Source organism: Mustela erminea, chromosome 2 (genome assembly GCF_009829155.1).
Source record: "Mustela erminea isolate mMusErm1 chromosome 2, mMusErm1.Pri, whole genome shotgun sequence".
In the NCBI taxonomy this organism is placed as follows: domain Eukaryota; kingdom Metazoa; phylum Chordata; class Mammalia; order Carnivora; family Mustelidae; genus Mustela; species Mustela erminea.
The window spans coordinates 50,036,390-50,056,296 of record NC_045615.1 but is presented as its reverse complement, the minus strand read 5'-3'; the positions used below and the strand labels follow the sequence as shown (position 1 = coordinate 50,056,296).

Here is a 19,907-nt window from a genome sequence, read left to right as displayed (position 1 = left end):
TTACAATTATCCATGCTCACTAAAAGCCTCTAAATGTGCCTATAGGAAGCCAGTTATCAAATTCTATTTCTCTTTCAGGATATACCAAAATTTAATAAAATGTGGCTTTTTACAATATTTCTTCATTAATATTTACAAAATATATTTCTTACTTTTTAAAACTGTATTCGATTTCTAACGAATCTTGTTAGAATATAGAATATGTTGACAGTAGATTTTATGACAAGTTACAGAGAAAGAACAATTCACCCCCACCTTCAGTACTCTATTTTATAAAACGAAGAAAAATAACTAAAAATATCCTTTACTTTCTAACACTTTCTCTATTGAAAAAAGGAATATGCTCTTCATAGCATATGAATTCTCTTCTCAAAAGAATTCCTTGACAAACTTTTAAATTACTGAGTACTTTTTATAAAAGTAAATTTTAGGGGTGCCTGAGTGGCTCAGTTGGTTAAGCATCAGTCTCTTAATTTCAGCTCTGGTTATGATCTCCGGTCATGGAACTGAGCCTTGAGTAGGGCTCTGTGCTCAGCTGGGAGTCTGCTTGTCCCCCTGCTTCTCCCCACCATTGCTGCTTTCTCTCTCTCTCAAATAAATAAATAAAACCTTTTTATTTTATTTTAAAAAGTAAATTTTATTACCTCTTCTTTGACAAGAGTGCTAGCAGACCAGAAGCTAAGTCGTAAGGTCACACTGTCATTTCCTTTTATACTTTACTAAGTAAACAACTCTAGAACTATTGAGAAATAACACATTAGTTCATTGACCCTTTGAAGTTAGGTGGTAAGCCATTAGGATTCATGATGTCAGTGTTCCTAAGAAATCCTACTCAGGGACTTTCTAGTAAGATGACATTTATAATTCCTCCCATTAATCTATTATCATCCTTAGTGAAATTTCTGGTTTTATACTCCCTCTAACTCTGCTTACAGAAGTGCCTATCCTGGGTGCAGAGGAGATAGCCAATAAATGATTACTGAGTGAAAGTCAATGATAATGAGAGACCTCATACTTGTTTGTGATGAACAATGATAACCACATTTATGAAACTTGAAATGTAACATATGGTTTCCTAAAAGAGTAGGGCAGAAGAGGTCACCAGAGTAGCATGTCAGCTCTGTTTCAATTACGTGTAGGATAAACAAATAGAGACTCCACAGCGCAATCATACTGCTTTCAAGAGTACCCTGGAGTCAGCTAAAAGTGGTTATCTCCCAACCCAACAACCAGTCTATGCAGGCAGAAACTCGCTGTTTTTAATTACCATGCATGCTTGTTAAAGGGCTATAAATATGCCCCTTGCTCTACAGTTTTACAAAAGCTTGTACAAAGAAGAGAGATGACTTCTACCTTGCCTTTCTGAATCAGATGGCTAAATCTGTGTTAACTTAACATCCTTTCTTTTTTTAAATTTCTAGATTTGATTAGTAGGTTATGATATTAGAATGCAGCTCCATAATTCAGTTTTGTTCATTAGGGTTGTTACCAGTAGATGTAGTTGATCATAAAAATACATTTTAGTCTCCATCAAGTTAAGTTAATGTCAGGGGAAAAAAAAACATATATATATAAAAAGCTCAGTGTGATTTCTCGGAAATGTAGATGTGCTATGATAAAAGGAAATTCAAACTAAATCAATCTTTGAGGCCTTAATCCAGAACATAATACAACAAAATGTTATCAATGTCTTTTGCCTATGTCATTTTATTTTTTTTTTATTAAAATATAGTGTTAGTGGGGACTAGCAAATGGTCTCTCAGTGAAACAAAAGCATCATCCCTGCCTTTCTGCACTTTTTAGGTAATTACTCTTCTAACATTCTACCTGTTGGAAAGGTGTGGTGTGATGATAATGGGCTTCATCTCTATTGTCAGACTAATAATATAGGGGACACTGAGTACTTACTGTGAAATCATGTCAGTTATTTTTCTTCTCTAAACGTCCATGGTTGTGTCTGTAGAGTAGGAACAATGATAGAGCCTGCTACTTAGTTATTATGGATACTAAATGAGATGAAAATGCCAGACAGTGGAAATCACAGTTGTTATGTTTATTGCGTAAGCCCAGCACCTACACAGGCAACTGGCATAGAACATAACTCATTATGTATTTTGCCAAATAAACAAATGTATGAAATGCATGGCATTTACTTTACTGCACTGTACTGATTTGTTTTTCTGAATATATCACATGAGGACTAAACATATAACTGAAGGAAGATATTTAACTATTATTTGGGTACTGATAGTGCTGCCTCTGACCCCGTGTGACAATACTCATGACCATATCCTTCTTCTATTTACCACAGTGTTTTCTGATTTTTTACTAGTTACCATATTTTGCCATTCTGGGAATTTGATATTCCTTCAAGTTAAATATTTACTTATTTGTGTACTTTTTACTCATTCAGTCATATTTTATGATTGCTTTATTCTTATTAAACTTGAAGTCATTTTTAAATACTTGATGGGACTAAAAGGGTTAAGCTGGTTCCTATGCAGGATAGTTGCTCAAATAAACAGACATAAAATATGTTTCTTGCATATAGAAATAAAAGAATATAGAAAAGTAAACAGAACATATTGAAAAGCACTAAGTGTGCCTGTACCTGGTACTTGGAGGTACTACGTAAATTAGCATTCCTTCTCTTCCTCTACAAAAATCTGTAAAATAATCCTAAAAATTAATAACCTGATAGAAGATCTCAAATTATCTGAAATGATCACATATCACATTGGACACTTTTGTTATTGTAATTATTATAACACCAAAAGGCACTGTGACTATACCTATGTATTCTGACAGTACCTACTCGTTTGTGACTGGTTGGTATGTGGTATTATATGGTTTTTCATCAAACTTATACCCAATCCAATATTCTAAGTATTTCACCTAACTCTACTTTTTTTTTTTTTTCAGTTAAAATTAAATAAAATGGAAACTAGACTTGAGAATTCCTGGAGTGGACAAAACCATTTAAGCCACACAAGCAGAACTAAATCTATCTTACTTCATAAACATGAGTGAAATTTAACCTAGGTTATTTCTTGTAAATGCCTTGGACAATTATAAAAGAAATGTTAAGTCACCTTCCTAAAAATTGTATGAAATACTCCACCAATCCCCTGCCATCTGGAAACTGTTATTGTAATAACCAATCCTTGTAAAAGGTAAACAACTTCATTTTCACTTCTAAGCCATCCTATAACTTTGTGCCACTGAGCTACACAGGAGTCTTTGAATTTTGAGGCTCTCGGTGTGCAAACTGTTCATATGTGCACAATAAACTCTTGCTGAATACTGTTTATTGATTTGGTGGTTTTTTGTTTTTTTGACATTTCCAATGCATAAAAATTGCTTATGAATATAAAAATCTATGTTTTAAAACTTGGAAAAGTAATTACTGATGAGTAATGAGAATTAATATATTTTTTAATTGGTATAGTTAAAATCCTATTATAAGATTTGAAATTGTGACAGTAAAACAGAGGCTGAAAGTACTTCTAGTATTTACAATTTTTTTCATCCTGTATAAACATTTAAAAAGTATAAATGAGAATAATATGTTGAGAACAAAAAATGTTTTTCTAACATTTTGATTAATACTTTTTCTAACTTACATAATTATTTTCTATATTCTGATAGTAAATTTTTAAAATATCAGCCTAAAAACATGAGAACCCCAATTTAATATATATACATATATATTGTAATTATATTTAGACTAAAGTAAAAGTAAGTGATAGCTTTGGTAATGTTAACTATCATACTGATGTAATAAATGTTGACCTGTTTTATTTATAAGGCAAATTGTTTGAATCAATTAGTATAGTAGAATCAGCAAATAATGGACCGGAAGTAATTAATGCTAAGGATGTCACTTTATACTCGAGTAAAAAAATAAAGAAAGAAAGAAAGGTAAAGCTTGATTTGCTTACAAATTAAAATTCTAGTAGACAATTTTCTCATTAAATACAATAATGTAAATTGTGTACTTTGGGAATTGAATGTGACCATATTTTTATATCATAAAGGTTGAAAATATAATACATGATTTAGGAGATAATACAGGAAGACTTTAACATTAAATTAGAAGGGAGAAAAACTTACATGAAATCTATTTGTTTTGGTTGGTGCAAGTTATCTATTTCTGGATCAAGCGTAACATATTGTTTGGGTACAAGAAAGTCATTTTGTTCCAAATTTAAAATGTTATACTTGTCACTTAAAATCTCTAGAGATATTTATAGAAGAAAAATGTGCCTAATGATAAGGTTATAAGGAGGTAAATGGCTAAAAAACGTTAGAATAACACTGTCACCATGAATTTTTCTGACAAGTACAATAATAATACTTAGAAATATACAGTCAAGTACCTTAAATAAAAACTCTATTATAGATAAGGGTATGATCATTTATCTTAAAAAAAGTTAAAGTAAGCTGAAATAAGACTGAGATAACATCAGCAAATCCTGGGCAATTCAGTAGACTTGATTATGAGCAGAAATATTTTTATAAAAATAGAAATGTTTGAAAAACTAGTAGAGTGACTGAAACATAACTGAAGAATGGTGTACTATGTTTATATTATATGTTAAAAATTGAGATAGCATTATGTACACATGACATTTTAAAGAGAAGGTACTCACTTCCAGGCTTATAAAATTTTAAATTAGTTTTTTCTCAAAAACTGATGGAATCAAAAGATTTTTATGCCAGCATATTTGCCAAATGGCAACTTTTCAATTTTAATTAAAAGCATATTAATTCAGAAAAAAATACAATAACTGGCATTTGTGGTGTTTGTCCATTTTTCATGGTTTTCCCACTTCTGGGCATATGGCTGGTAGGCCCTCGCTGTCCCCTTACCGAGGACCATATGACTCATTTTTGTTTTGACCAATAAAATGTGACAAATGTTATGAGCCACTCAATGGAAATTTAAGATCTAATGTACAATTTGTGACTCACTTTCTTTCCCTCAAAGGCTGCAATATAACCTAAAAAGATAAAGAATATTCCATCAACCTGAGTGTTACAGGGTTAAAGAGAAGGTGGGTGCCTACTGGCCAGCAATATATGTATAGCATAAACGACAATCCATCTATCAATAGATGATGTTAAAGTTACTAAAATTTGGGAACTCTTGTTTCTGCAGCATAACCATGGATTCAGTCTATTTCTATTTGGGGAACCATACAGTATAGTGATTAAGGGTGTAAATTCTGGCATCAAGACTGCTTGTTTTCATATCCCAGCTTTGTCACCATGTGAGCACTTTATGTCAACTTGCTATGCCTTAATTTCCTCTTCTGTAAAATGAGAATAATAGAATCTATCTTGTTTTTATTTAACATTACATGAATCAACACACACATAACACTTAAAAGTTTACTTAGTGGGGCGCCTGGGGGGCTCAGTGGGTTAAAGCCTCTGCCTTCAGCTCAGGTCATGATCCCAGAGTCCTGGGATCGAGCCCCACATCGGGCTCCCTGCTCGAAAGGGTGCCTGCTTACCCCCCTCTCTCTCTCTGCCTGTCTCTCTGCCTACTTATGATTTCTGTCTGCCAAATAAATAAATAAAATCTTTTAAAAAAAAAAAGTTTACTTAGCATGTAGTAGCATCTAATAAATATTAGCCATTATTCTTGCCACCTAGAGGAACTATAGGACTTTGCATTTGCTTGTAAGTGTAACACTATGATAATTCATAACTGTAAAAATCCAATGCAAAATCTACCTCATTAGAATTTTAGTGGTTTTTTTTAGAAGCATCATACCCCAGAATGATGAGTATGTGCTATCTCCCTATTAAACAAAATATATGATTTATAGTATTATTTCTTCTAATTTCTTAAAGATTTTATTATTTATTTGACAGAGTGAGAACATGAGTGGGGGGAGCAACAGAGGGCAAAGCAGACTCTCTGCTAAGCAAGGAGCCCAACTCCAGCTGGACCCTAGGAACCTGGGATCATGACCCAAACAGAAGGCAGATGATTAACCGACTGACCCGCACAGTTCTATTTCTTTTAATTTTGATAAAGAGTGAAAATAATATGAAAGCAGTGATACCAATACTATTAATGCTCATCATTTAGAAAATACTTATTTTACCCTGGTGTGAGTGTACAGCACATTCCCAGTGAGAGTAGCACAAGTACACTTGGCATGAGTAATAGAAAGTATTGTGGGTAAGATTCTGAAGACTAGTACTGCAGCTGGGAGGCAGCTTTGGGCCCTTCAGCTTTCCAATCCTTGATACAGTTTTCCAACACTTTTGCTACCTTGAAATTTACTGGGTTAAAGCTTACTGATGTCCAGCTCTCAAAAGTCTAGATAGTTGTTCAGCCTTACAGAACAAAGAATATGAATACAACTCTCTTTAGTATACTGTCTTAGGTCCATGAGAAGTTGTATTTCAATTCTGAATGTAGGCTGGCCTGCCTTTGCTCTGTTAAAACAAAGTAACACAAAGCACACAACAAAAACAGTACAAACAAAATAGCACTTCAGTCTATGCCCCAATAAATTTTCTGTCATGATTTTGGACAAGTAAGTAAACTTTTTGAATCCATTACTGTTAAATTACTTCAATAAATCTGTGAAGCAAGGAGGTTGAATTAAATTACTTCTAACCATTCCCCACCCCTCTACCGTCTTTAAAGAGAATTGATCAACCCTATACGACAAGTTCTAAATTTCAAAGAGCTAATATCTCAGTTGGGGTGGTAAGAGTAGCACACATGAAATAACCACAGATAAATTCAAGTATTCCATGAATCACCTACAAGTTTACAGAGAAGTGTGCTTTAAAGCGCAGGCTCTGGGTCCAGAGGATCCATGCTGAAATGCAGCCTAGCAGCTTTCTAGTAGTGTGATTTGGGCGAGTTACTTAATTTCCTATATTTCAGTTTTCTTGCTTGGGTACAAGAGTAGCTAGCTCAGAGACTGCTGTGAGGATTAAAATATTTAAGATATGTAAAGCTGTTAGAACAGCACTTGACATGTAGTGAGAGCCAAAAATGTTAGCCATTATTGAACTACAGAGTGCTTTAAAGAAGATGGAGTTCACTTATACTTAAAGAAGCCAGGTAATATGTTGGGGTGGAATGGGGAATATGAAACCTGTGTTCCTCATCATTAGAACAGGCAAGAGAGAAGAAATAGCTCCACTAGTTAAGGGACTTATGTGAGTAAAGGCACTGAGACTTGAGGGTAGTAATGACACAGTCTGTTTGTGAGACAGCAGGAAAACATACAAATCAGGCTGAAAATGTTAGATTCAGTTTTTCTAATATGTGTTTTCTCTTATGGGAATTTTTCTACTGTACTTTTGATGACACTAAGTGGGGGAAATGAAGTATAAAAAGAACAGACATTTTACAGAAATAAACCAACATCCAAAATATCTTAAAACCAGGTATTTTATACTCAGTAAGATATGTAATAAAGTATATACAGTGTAACTAGAAGAAGAAAACAAGGAAACAATGTACTCTATTCTAATCATTGCTCTAGTATGAGTAATTTTATATAAATAGCAAATGGAACCAAACAATAAAACAAGTAAATATTTATAATTTTAAATATGATATGTGAATTTAAATAACTGGCTCTTTTCTTATATAGTGTATTATACCATATATCCAGAAAACTTTTTTCAAAATTATTTTTGTTTTTGTTTTTTTAGTCTAGTTTACACACATTACAAATGTTATCTTTCTAAAGGGATTTTACTTTTTTTTTCTTCAATCATGAAATTCTTGACTTTCAAAAATTGTAATTCCTGAAAATTTGCCTTAAGTGAAAAATAAAAGGAAGCAGTTAACCTTCAAGAAAAGCAAAGCAATCTTCTCTCTCTTCCCTCAAACTGTATTTGGGAACATTCCAAACACTGAAGAAGAAAAAAAAATAACTGCAATCTCAGTCAGAAAACCTTTTTCTTTTTTTTTTTTTTTTTTTTTTTTAAGATTTTATTTATTTATTTGACAGAGAGAAATCACAAGCAGGCAGAGAGGCAGGCAGAGAGAGAGAGAGGAGGAAACAGGCTCCCCGCTGAGCAGAGAGCCCAATGCGGGCCTCGATCCCAGGACCCTGAGATCATGACCTGAGCCGAAGGCAGCGGCTTAACCCACTGAGCCACCCAGGCGCCCAGAAAACCTTTTTCTTAAAAAGCATTTTTTTTTTAACAATTAATGAGAAATGAAAAATCTGGGAGACTGGGTTTACCAGTCTATTCCAATAGAGTATCCTTCTCAGTACATGGTGGAAATAGAAAACAGGTGAGAAGGAGGAACTCAAGCAACTGACTTTTCTCCAGGGAAGGGAAAGAAGGGACATAACTCTGTCTGAACTCACGGATATGAAACTAGATCTCTAAGAAAATAAAGTAATAATGCTTGCTAGGAGAAGGACCCTTAACTATGGAAATTTTAATAGCTGTCCCTGATTAAGGATCGATTTGAAAAATAAACATAAAAATCTTTGGATTTATGAACATGGCTCCCTTTGAAAAATTGTTGGAATATAAATTGTTCATTGTTGGAATATAAAATGAAGATATTTCATGGATGAAACATTCTTTCTGCTGTGTAAGTAACTCCACAAAACCTCACTTGGATATCCGATCTATACTATTCTGGACCAGAGAGTAGGTATTCAGTGCAGGATAAAAGAGTTTGAAGAGCTGCCCTCAGTATCCCAGGCCTGTTCCTCTTTAATCTGCACCTGATTGCCAAAACCTTTGAAGTTATCAGTAAAGCCTGATATTAGGTAAGATCTATGATTTGTGTGAGTCTAACTGGAGAATCTGATCCTTTGTAGTAACTTATCAGATATCAAATATTCTTTTTCATTAAAAATCAATAAAAAACTTTCTCATGTATAAAATCTACATGACATTCTACTGGATGCTTTTTTTATAACTAATTAATAAAAAAGGTTTCTTGGGTTTTCCTTACATTCTGGTAATGAAGCATTCAAAAAACAATATTTAATATTTGTTTACATATATATCAGTGTTTACTTGTGTTGTATTTACATTACTGAAATGGATGGGGTAGCTTTCAAGAGACTCATCATTAATTTTCAGGGTCCTATTCTTAAAATTCATATAGCTACAAACAAATGGTAATCAGATGATAGAGATCCCAAACAACATAAATCATAAAATTATATAAAAACTGTACTCAAATTTAAATTGAACCCTAGATCTATAATGGCACAGTAACTTCTTAAAACATATACAAACCATGAGGTAAAGAAAATTAAAATTTGTGTAGAAAATTTATTGCTAAGTGAAGTTAGTTATTCTTTCAAGTTTACTCTGCTAACCTTAGTGGAAAGGGTAGAAATAAATCTCTTTTCAGGTCAGAAATCTTGCCAGCTCTATGAAGAATAAAGTTCCATGAAAAATGTGAGCAGAACTTGACACAATATTTATTCACTCTCAATGATCACTATACCAAAACTGGTTAGTACACAAAACTTCCAGACTGTTTATCAAAGTTTAAGTTATTGGCAGTTTTTCTTTATGGGGGGCGGGGAGAAGATTTCTTTCATCCCCCGAATCTTGAAAGAAAGAGGGAGAGAGAAAAAGAAAAAAAGAAAGGAAAAGAAAAAATAAAAACTTAAAAAAAAATTCTTAGAGAAAAGATTTTACAATGATTTTACTGTTGTTGCAACAATTGCTTTCTTCCATCAGTATCCACTCAGCATTCATTCATTACTGATGTTCCCTGGACTCAAGAAGCACTTCTCCCTCAGGAATGTTTATGCAACCTACGAATTGCCTTCATCTTGTCAAGTTCCTTTTTGGAAAAGGTAACTTTAAAATTAGAGATTCCTCATTTCATATATGCATGTGTATATAAATGAACCATGATGTTTATAAAATAAACATTCAGTGACTATCTTTCAGACACTAAAAACAGTCACCAGAAAATATCATTTGAGCCTCCTGTTCATTATTTCCGATATGTGCAAAAAACATATAGCATTCATAGAGGAAAACAGACAAGCAGAGAAAAGTGTTCACAAAATAGAAGAGAATAGCCAATAAATATACTCAGGATGTTTGGTTTGAGGTAAAAAATAAGGAAGATGCTTACATCTTGGTCTTTTCCCCTTATTTATGGCCTATCCTACTCTTATTCAATGCAATTAATGTTACACACTTATTATACAAATTCAGATATCTAACAGACATCACTTGGAAGGCTTACAACATTCTAACAGTTCTTAATGCTTATTGTTATAAGAGCGGTTATAAAAAATAACAGCTTTTCTCAATAGAGGATATGTGTCAATCTACCATTGTTTCAACCAAAGCAAATGAATTTTTGTATGTTTGAAAATATGAGTTAGTTTGCTATAGTTTTTTTTAAAGTTACCACTGTATCATAATGGTGATTACTATTACCAAAAAAAAAAAAAAGCACCAAGACAGATTTATTATTTTAGAAATAGAAATCATATGTAAGATGTTAAGAAGTATAAGATGGCAACATAGGAGACCCTGAACTCACTTTGTCCACAAATACACCAAATCTAGGCCCATTTATTGAGCAATTCCTCCAGAAGAACTGAGGGCTGACTGAACAGCTTGTGCACAACAGATGACCACACACAGAATGGCAGGAGAAAGAAAGACATGGTAAGTAAGGAAACTCCCACCCCCAACCCTCTGAAATGCAGTGGGGAGGGTACTACTGAGGGGATTGGAACAGATTTGTCTGTCCTGGGGCACAGAAAAAAAGGCCATAGTTTAAAAGAGCAACTAGGATGTAAAATATGCAGGCTGAGAACTCCAGCAAATAGAGGGGGAGCTGCTGGAACATTATGGCTTACATTCCTCCTATGCCTTGATAGTGCAGATGGGAGCAGGGTCCAGGCACCATACTCAGCTGCCACCTAGCAAGACTGAGGCCCCTAGCCCACTAGCCCCACATACCCTGGGGCACAGAAAAACAAACAAACAAACAAACAAACAAAACCCAGCTAGAATATAGAGAGAAGAACTAACTCCAGAACCATGCCAAATGGAGGGGGAACTGTTGGAACTCTCTCTGGTTTGGGAGAGCTGGTAGGCACCATGGTTTATGTTCCACCTTGACAGTATGGACAGGAGTATGGTCTGGGCACTCTAGCTAGCCTCCCACCTCCATGAGCCCTGGGCCCTTAGACCACACCAGCTCCAGCTGTCCCACCAAGGCAGCCCCAGTGTGGCAGACACAGGGATACATTCAGCACTCACGCCAGCCATCACATGGAGGTGACACAGTTGCAGAGCACTATGAACCACTCCAGGCCTACACCACTTTAGATCCAGATCCAGACAGCTTGCTAGGGCACCCCCAGCATAGAGTACCCTAGGACCTCTTGGTTCACACCTACTTTGGCTCCAGATGCCTCACCAATGTGTCCCCTGCACTCAGCATCCTTGGACACTCCATCTTGCAAATACTTCTGCTTCAGTTATCTTACCAGGCTCCCACTAAACTGAGAACCCAGGGACCATTTTGGTCCATGCTCACCTCAGCTTTGGCTGTCCTCTCAGGATACTTTTTACACAGAGATCCTAGAGACTGTCCCATCTCATGCCCACATCAGCTCTGGCCATGGAACCAGGGCAGCCCCAGCACAGAGTGCCTTGGGACACCAGCCCATGTCAATCACAACTCTGGCAGTTAGTCAAAGTCTAAAAGGCATACATCATCTTCATAAGGGACAACTACACATGGAGCTTTAACATCTGACTTATATCAATGTATATATAATCCAGACAGAAACCCAAAAAGGAAACAGTGTCTCTGAATGATACATTAGACCAGATGGACTTAACAGATATGTACAGATCATTCTATCCCCAAAAGCAGAATACACATTCTTTTCAAGTGCATATAGAACATTCTCCAAATAGATTACACGTTAGGCCACATAAAAAGTCTCAATAAATTTAAGAAGATTAAAGTTGCATCACCCACCTTTTCCAGCCACAATGAGATGAAACAAGAAATTAATCAGAAGAAAAAAAAATTGGAAAAAAAACAAGTGGAAGCTAAACAACATAATACTGAACAACCAAGAGGTCAACAAAGAAACCAGGAAGAAATAAAAAGAATACATAGAAACAAATGAAAATAAAAATACAATGGTCCAAAATCTTTGAAATGTAGCAAAAGCAGTTCTAAGAGGAATATTTATAGTAAGAGAGGTCTACCAGAAAGAATGAGAAAAATTTCATATAAGTAACGTAATCTGAAGGAACTAGAAGAAGGAAAAAGAAAAAGCCCAAGAACAGTAGAAGGAAGGGAATAATAAAAATCAGAACAGAAATGAATGAAATAGAAATGAATGAGTGAATGAATGATCAATAAAACTAAGTGCTCGTTCTTTGAATAGATAAACAAAACAAACAAACATTTAGCCGGACCCATTAAGGGGGAAAAAAAAAAGAGTTCAAATAAATAAAATCAGAAATAAAAGAGAAGTAACAACTGACACCATTAGAAATATAAAGGATTTTAAGAGAATACAGGGAAAAGTTACACACCACAAAACTAAGCAAATTAGAAAAAAATGGAAAAATTACTAGAAAAACACAATCTTCTAAACTAAATCAGAAAGAAATAGAAAATCTGAACAGACCAATTATTAGTAATGGAACTGATGTGGTCATCAAAAAACTACCAACAAATAGAAATCTAAGACCAGATGAATCCACAGGTGAATTCTACACCAAACACAAAGAAGAATCAGTAACAATTTCTACTCAAACTATTCCAAAAACTGGAAGAAGGAAAGCTTCCAAATACATTCTATGAAGTCAGCATTATCCTCACACCAAACCACAGATGCAAAAATCATCCTCAAAATATTGGCAAATCACATTCAACAATATATGAATTCAACTCATTTACCATAATCAAATAGGATTTATTCCAGAAATCCAAGGATGATTTAATATTTATAAATCAATTAACATGATTCACCACATCACCAGAATGAAGGATAAAAATAATATGATCATCTCAGTAGATGCAGAAAAAGCATTAGACAAAATTCAACATCTAGTCATGATTAAGAATTGGATTTAGAGGGAACACATGTCAACATAATGAAAGCCATATGTAAAACACAAGCAGCTAATCTCATACTTAATGGTGAGAAGCTGAGAAATTTTTCTCTCTAATCAGAAACAAAACAAGGATGTCCACTCTTCCCATCTTTTATTTACATAGTATTAGAAGTCCTAGCCACAGCAATTAGACAACCAAAAGAACTAAAAGAGATCCATGTTTGGGGCACCTGTGGCTTGGTGGGTTAGCCTCTGCCTTCGGCTCAGGTCATGATCTCAGGGTCCTGGGAATAAGCCCGGCATGGGGCTCTCTGCTCAGCAGGGAGCCTGCTTCCTCCTCTCTCTCTGCCTGCCTCTCTGCCTGCCTGTGATCTCTGCCAAATAAATAAAATCTAAGAAAAAATAAATAAATAAAAGACATCCACGTTGATAAGAAAAAGTTGAACTAATTGTAGATGACATGATACTATACATACAAAACTCTAAAGACTACACAAAAATCTACTAGAAATAATAGATGAAATCAGTAAAGTTGAAGGACACAAATACACAGATATCAGCTGCATTTCTATATAGTAACAACAAAGTAAGAGAAAGAGAAATTAAGAAAATTACGAAAACAATTCCATTTAGAATTGCACCAAAAAGAATAAATTATCTAGAATAAATCGAACCAAGGAGGTGAAAGATCTATACTCTGAAAATTATAAAATACTGAAGAAAGCAGTGGAAGATCACATAAAAACAAAATAAAAAGATATACCATTCTCACAGATTGGAAGGATTACTATTGTTAGGATATCTATACTAACCAAACCAGTCTTACAGTTCACTGTAATCAAATACCAACAGAATTTTTCACAGAAATAGAATAATCCTAATATCTGTATGAAACCACAAAGGACCTTGAATAACCAAAGCAATCCTGAAAAAGAAGAACAAAACTGGAGACATCACAATTCCAGATTTTAAGATATACACAGCTGTAATAATCAAAACAGTATGGCACTAGCACAAAAACAGACACATTAATCAACAGAACAGAACCCAGAAATAAAACCATGCTTAGATGGCCAATTAGTCAATAATAATTGGAAAGGAGGAAAGAACATACAATAGGAAAAAGACAGTGTCTCAATAAATGATGTTGAAAAAAATGGACAGCTCCATGTACGAAGAAACTGGACTTTCTTACATCACATACAAAAAATAAACTCCAAATGGGGTTGCATGTCTAGTTCAGTCAGTAGAGCATGCAACACTTGATCTCAGGGTTGTGAGTTACAGCCTGACATTGGATGTGGACATTATTTAAAAATAAAATCTTAAAATCAATAAAATAAACTCAAATCAATTAAAGACCTAAATATGAGATGTGAAAACATAAAATACCAAGAAGAAATATAGGCAATTGTTTCCTGGACATCAGCCATTCAAATATTTTTCTGGATATGTTTCCTTAAGTAAGAGAAACAAAAGCAAAAATGAACTACTGGGACTGTATAAAATAGTTTTTGCACAGCAAAAGAAACCATCAACAAAATGAAAATGTAATCTACTTAATGGTAGAAGATTTTCATAAATAGTATATCCAATAAGAGGCTAATATCCACACTATGTAAAGAACTTAAACAACTCAACACCAAAAAACTCCGAATAATCCAATTTAAAAAGTCAGAGGACTTGACATTTTTCCAAAGGAAACATACAGATGGGCAACAGACAGGGGGAAAAAAATGTCCAATATCATTAATCATGGAAATGCAAATCAAAACCACACTGAGATATTATCTCCTATCGCCAGAATGGTTAGAATCAAAAAGACAAGAAATACCAAGTGTTGGTGAGGATGTGGAAGAAAAGGAACCCTTATGCATGTTGGTGGGAATGTAATTTGGTGTGGCCACTGTGGAAAACAGTATGGACCTCAAAATATTAAAAATAGAAGTTTATACCTGAAACTACTGTAACAGTATGTTATCGATGCTAAAAATAAGATAAAATTAATAAAATAAAATAATAAAATAAGAGAAATACCTTATGACCCAGTAATTCCACTACTGGGTATTTACCCAAAGAAAACAAAAACATTAATTCAAAAAGATATATGCAACCCTATGTTTACTGCTGCATTGTTTACCATATCCATGATATGGAAGCAACCTGGTATCTGTCAATAGATTCACGAAGAAAGAAGATGTGCCCCCCACCTACACACAGAGGATTATTACTCAGCCATAAAAAAGAATGGGATCTTGCTATTTGTGACAACACAGACAGACCTGGAACATACTATAGTAAATGAAATAGGTCAGACAAAGATAATCAAATACCATATAATTTCATTTATATGTAGAATCTAAAAAAACAAAACAAATGAATACACAAACACAAAGCAGAAACAGACCCATAAAAACAGAGAACTGATGGTTACCAGAGGGGAGGGGTGTGGGGGAAGGACAAAATGGGTGAAGGGCAGGGGGAGATACAGACTTTCAGTTTTGGAATGAATATGTTACTGGAATAAGGAAGCAGTCAATAGTATTATAATAGCATTGTATGTTGACAGACCGGAACGGACCGTAGCTATAGTTGTGGTGAGCACAGCATAACATACAGAGTTGTTAAATTACAAAGCTGTATACCTGAAACTAATGTAACATTGTGTATCAACTATATTTCAAGACAAAAATATGTTAAGGCAGCACAGAACTATATTTGGATTTCCTATAAGGACAAACAGGCACAAAATACAGCAACAATGCAAACATCTTTCTGTTAAATTTGGACATTCCCACCAGCAGCAGCAAATTAAATATGGAAAAGACAGTATATTTTGTTTTCTAAATAAATAGCCATTTAAAATATCAAATTGATCAAATTTAGGAAATTTCAAAAAATTATACCATTTCAAAAACTCTAGCAAGGAAGTTATGTGTGTTATAACAAAACCTTTTATGTATAATAACATACACTTATTTTAAGCTTTTTAAAAAAAAATTTTTAATATTTTATTTATTCGTGAGAGACAGAGAAAGGCAGAGGGAGAAGCAGGCTCCCTGTATAGCACGGAGCCTGATGAGAGAGGAACTTGATCTCAGGACTCAGGGACCATGACCTGAGCCAAACGCAGAGGCTTAACCACCTGAGCCACCCAGGTGCCCTATTTTAGGCTTTTCATTAAAAAATAAAAACAACTATATGTCAAAAATCTAGCTGGGAGTAAGTGCCTATATTTTTCAATATGAATAAATAAGAACATTTAACATGTGCATATTACAGAACATGACAAATTAAATATTTATGATATAAACCACAGACAATGTATGTTAATAATCATTAAAATATCCAGCAAAAGTGGTCATAATTTCCCTTCCAAGTCCTTCTCTGTATTTGAATAAAGAATTGTATTATAAAATTATTTTCTTGGCTCATAGGTTATACATCTTAGAGAATTAGGTAGTCACATAGTAAATCTTTATCATCACAATTACCCCAATCCATAACGCAGATTTTCAAGAAATTCAACGTTTAAAAACATGTTATGTATATACAATATATAATTATCTATATATATGTATAATCCAGATTATCATTTGTATTGAGTCTTGCCATTGTTCAATCACACTCTAAAATCAGAAAAATGAAACAAAATCCTGACTTTGATGTGGAACACTGACCACAATGTAGGACGCTGATATTGTTATAGAAGATGAACCTAAAAAGGGCACTTAACCTCTTCAAATCCCAATATCCTTATTAGGAAAATAAATATTATCTTATTTGAGTTAGTGACTGTTAGAGTATTTCAGAGAAACACAAAGGAATCATAGTAAAATATAATGCTTCCTTTCAGCAATAACCACTGAAGTTGCATTATTTGCAACTGTCAGATATACTCTGATGCCTACTATCAACTATCAACCTTGCTTTGTAACACCCCGGAATACAGTACAGTAATTACAATGGTTCTTGCACACTTTTCTAAAAACAATGACAATACCTCCTTTATTTTTTTTTAATTCACTTTCAATGTAATCAAATAAATACATTTTAATAGTTAAATGGTCAAATTATTTAATAAACATGTGAGAAAGTCTGAACACATTTCCTCATGAAAGAAAACTATTAAACCGAAACATGTTCATTGATATATATTCTGCCCAAGTTCCTTTAAAAAGAAGAGTGAGAGAGAATGGTTTCTAAGGAAGCAGCACTGAACTGTCTCACTGATGTTAAAAAACAATCATGAAATTGTACCATTTTGAGGTAAGTGGGCTTTTTTTGTCTGTATTGACAGTTTCTGTTACATTGCTTTAAGGAAAAAAGTGCCTTTCTTTATTGACTTAGTCCAATTCATAATACAAGTTTTTTTTTTCTTTGCATCTTAGTCAAAATAGTGTTAATTAAATTCCTTCTTCTTCTGTAAAGTGGTATTGACCATTCAAATTGATAAGAATCTTTACCAGGTTAGTGCCTTATTGTGGGTGATGGAGTGTCTTACCTTATCTACATTTAAAGATTTCAAATATAAAATAAGACCATAAAAAGAAAGAGATAAGAACAGGATTACAAAATAAACTATAGAAAACTGTTAGAGAAACAAAATGTTTTGTATCATACGATAAAAGGATGCATTGAAGGGCAAAGTCAACAAGGACACATACAATGTTTTCATATAAATAAATAGATTTATAATTTTATTTTAACACCATGGTTTAAACCCAGCATTTGATCATTCATATTGTATTACATAATGACTTGAATAATTTAAGAAATTTTATAACATAAATCTGAATGTTACTACAATTATAATTATTTCATTGCCTGTTTGCAAAATATAGAGAACTCCATAAAACCTGCTTTCTTCTCCTTAGCTCCGTGACTCTTCTGTTGGCCGTGCACCCTGCCCACAACAGTGACCCACTTCTGGGCTGTGTCACTTACACTTGTAATACACTACAATATTCAAGAGTGCCTGGTTGCCACCCAGCCATTTAATAATTAAAGGGAGCTATTACAGAAAGGCAACAAATGGGGACATACAGAAATCACACAGCGATGCCAAGTCCAGGAGACAAGTGTTCTTTTATGATTCAGCTCAAGAAACTTCTTTCATAGGAGGCCAGTCAGTAGCCAATACACTTTCTTTACATGTTTAGAGATATAAATATACTTTCTTGACTTTCTGTAGTTGGAAGAAGACTCTTCATTATATATTTCATTTGAAGACATACCGCTTTCATCTTTTGATCTCAATACAAGAAAAACAGACATAATTTAGTTCTTCAGAAGGAACTGTCCCCCTCAGGTAGGAGAAACTAGCACTGTCTTCAAACTTACTTCATGTGCACAGAATATGTGGTGAAATTAAATGAAGACTATTACCACAGAGACAAAGGATATGGATGACAAGGCGGAACAAAAAATGTGCACTGCCAAGTGGAATGTTACATTGAGAAATAGCTTGCATATAGAGATAATTTTTAAATAAGTCTTTTTTGTTGTCAAAATAGAGTAAAAATAAGGTGGGAATATTTGAGCTCAATCTTCATCTATCATTTTTTTGTGCAATTGTGTACAAATGCAAAAAGTGTGAAATATTTGGAATGGAAACATTTCTGTATTACATACTCTGAGAAATAGCTAACATATGGAATGATGGAAAACTGATTTTATTTAATATTAAATATGTCACAGATTGGTGATACATTGCTTATGGTCAAACAATTCACCTAAGTTGAAATATATACTGGTTTAAATAAACCTTCAGTGCATGTAGGATTCCACAGGGCCTTGAAAAGAAGAAAACAAAAGTAAATAAATGAATGACATCAAATCAATGAAATGAAATGAAATTTCATATGAAGATTTAAAACATGTAAAGCACCTAAAAAACACAGACCGAGAACTTTTAAATTTGTGATTTTCTAAGTCAAAATTCCTATTAAAACTTATTGATATTTATTAGTAATGCTTACAGGTTTCCAATTAAATACATTTTATGTGAGGTAAAAGAGGGAAGATCAATTGGAAAAATGTAATGGTTTCCTTTGGTTTCGTGAGTTAAAAAAAAGTTTTACAACAAATTTTTCTTTTATGTATCTTTCAAATGAAATGAGTTAAAGAAAACTAGGTAATTAAGTAATAGGTAAATCTCACATGTTTCTCCTGATATATTTCTAGAGCATAGTCACCACCCAAAGTCCTAAACACAAAACTCCAACCATTTCATATGTAGCAATTACTAGTTTTAACTTCTATGATTTATTGTAGTTTTAAGTGATGGAAATTAAAGTATCTCATAATCTTTCACTTTCAAAAAAGAAAAAAATAACTTATTGTGCAGATAATATGTATAAAAAAAAGAAATACATAATCCAAGAAGTATAGAATACACCTGCCCCTAAGGTATGTAGAATTTAGTTAGATATAAATGAATATAAAAAAGATAAGCCATGCTACAAGATTGATATATGACAATAAAGGTTAGATGAGAATTTATATTAACAACTACAAGACAGTAAGTTATACAGCCTTGATAACTAACTGCTGACATAATTCTACAGAAAGAGAAATCACCCCTGACGAGGGAGCAGAAGCCTAGCTGAAGACAAAGCATAAACTGACACCCTGCAACTCCCCCTACGCGCCCCCAACTCCTAGGTGGGACATGTGTGACATTCTTCCAGGAATCTTCCAACTAACTGTTAATACCTTGCTAGATGGGAAAACAACCTTAACTTGACAATGGCAAGGCCTCCAGTATTGTGTACATCAGTCGTCTTTAACAAAGGGAAGTTCTTTTGAAGCTTCCCTTTTCC

The 19,907-nt window shown here is 33.8% G+C and overlaps 1 protein-coding gene across 4 annotated transcripts in view; it reads right to left on the bottom strand.

Annotated features, from left to right (window-relative positions):
- The window catches only part of CCSER1 (coiled-coil serine rich protein 1), a 1,384,598-nt gene that overhangs the window by 615,426 nt on the left and 749,265 nt on the right, over positions 1-19,907 (bottom strand). The window contains exon 10 of one of the 4 annotated variants that reach the window (XM_032332895.1): positions 17,146-18,878. The exons of 2 other annotated variants lie outside the window; for them this stretch is intronic. In XM_032332895.1, the coding sequence (XP_032188786.1) occupies positions 18,819-18,878 (60 nt within the window). In that variant the 3' untranslated portion in view covers positions 17,146-18,818. Of the gene's footprint in view, positions 1-17,145; positions 18,879-19,907 lie in introns of those variants that run through there. One more of the 4 variants, XM_032332896.1, reaches the window with a different exon arrangement.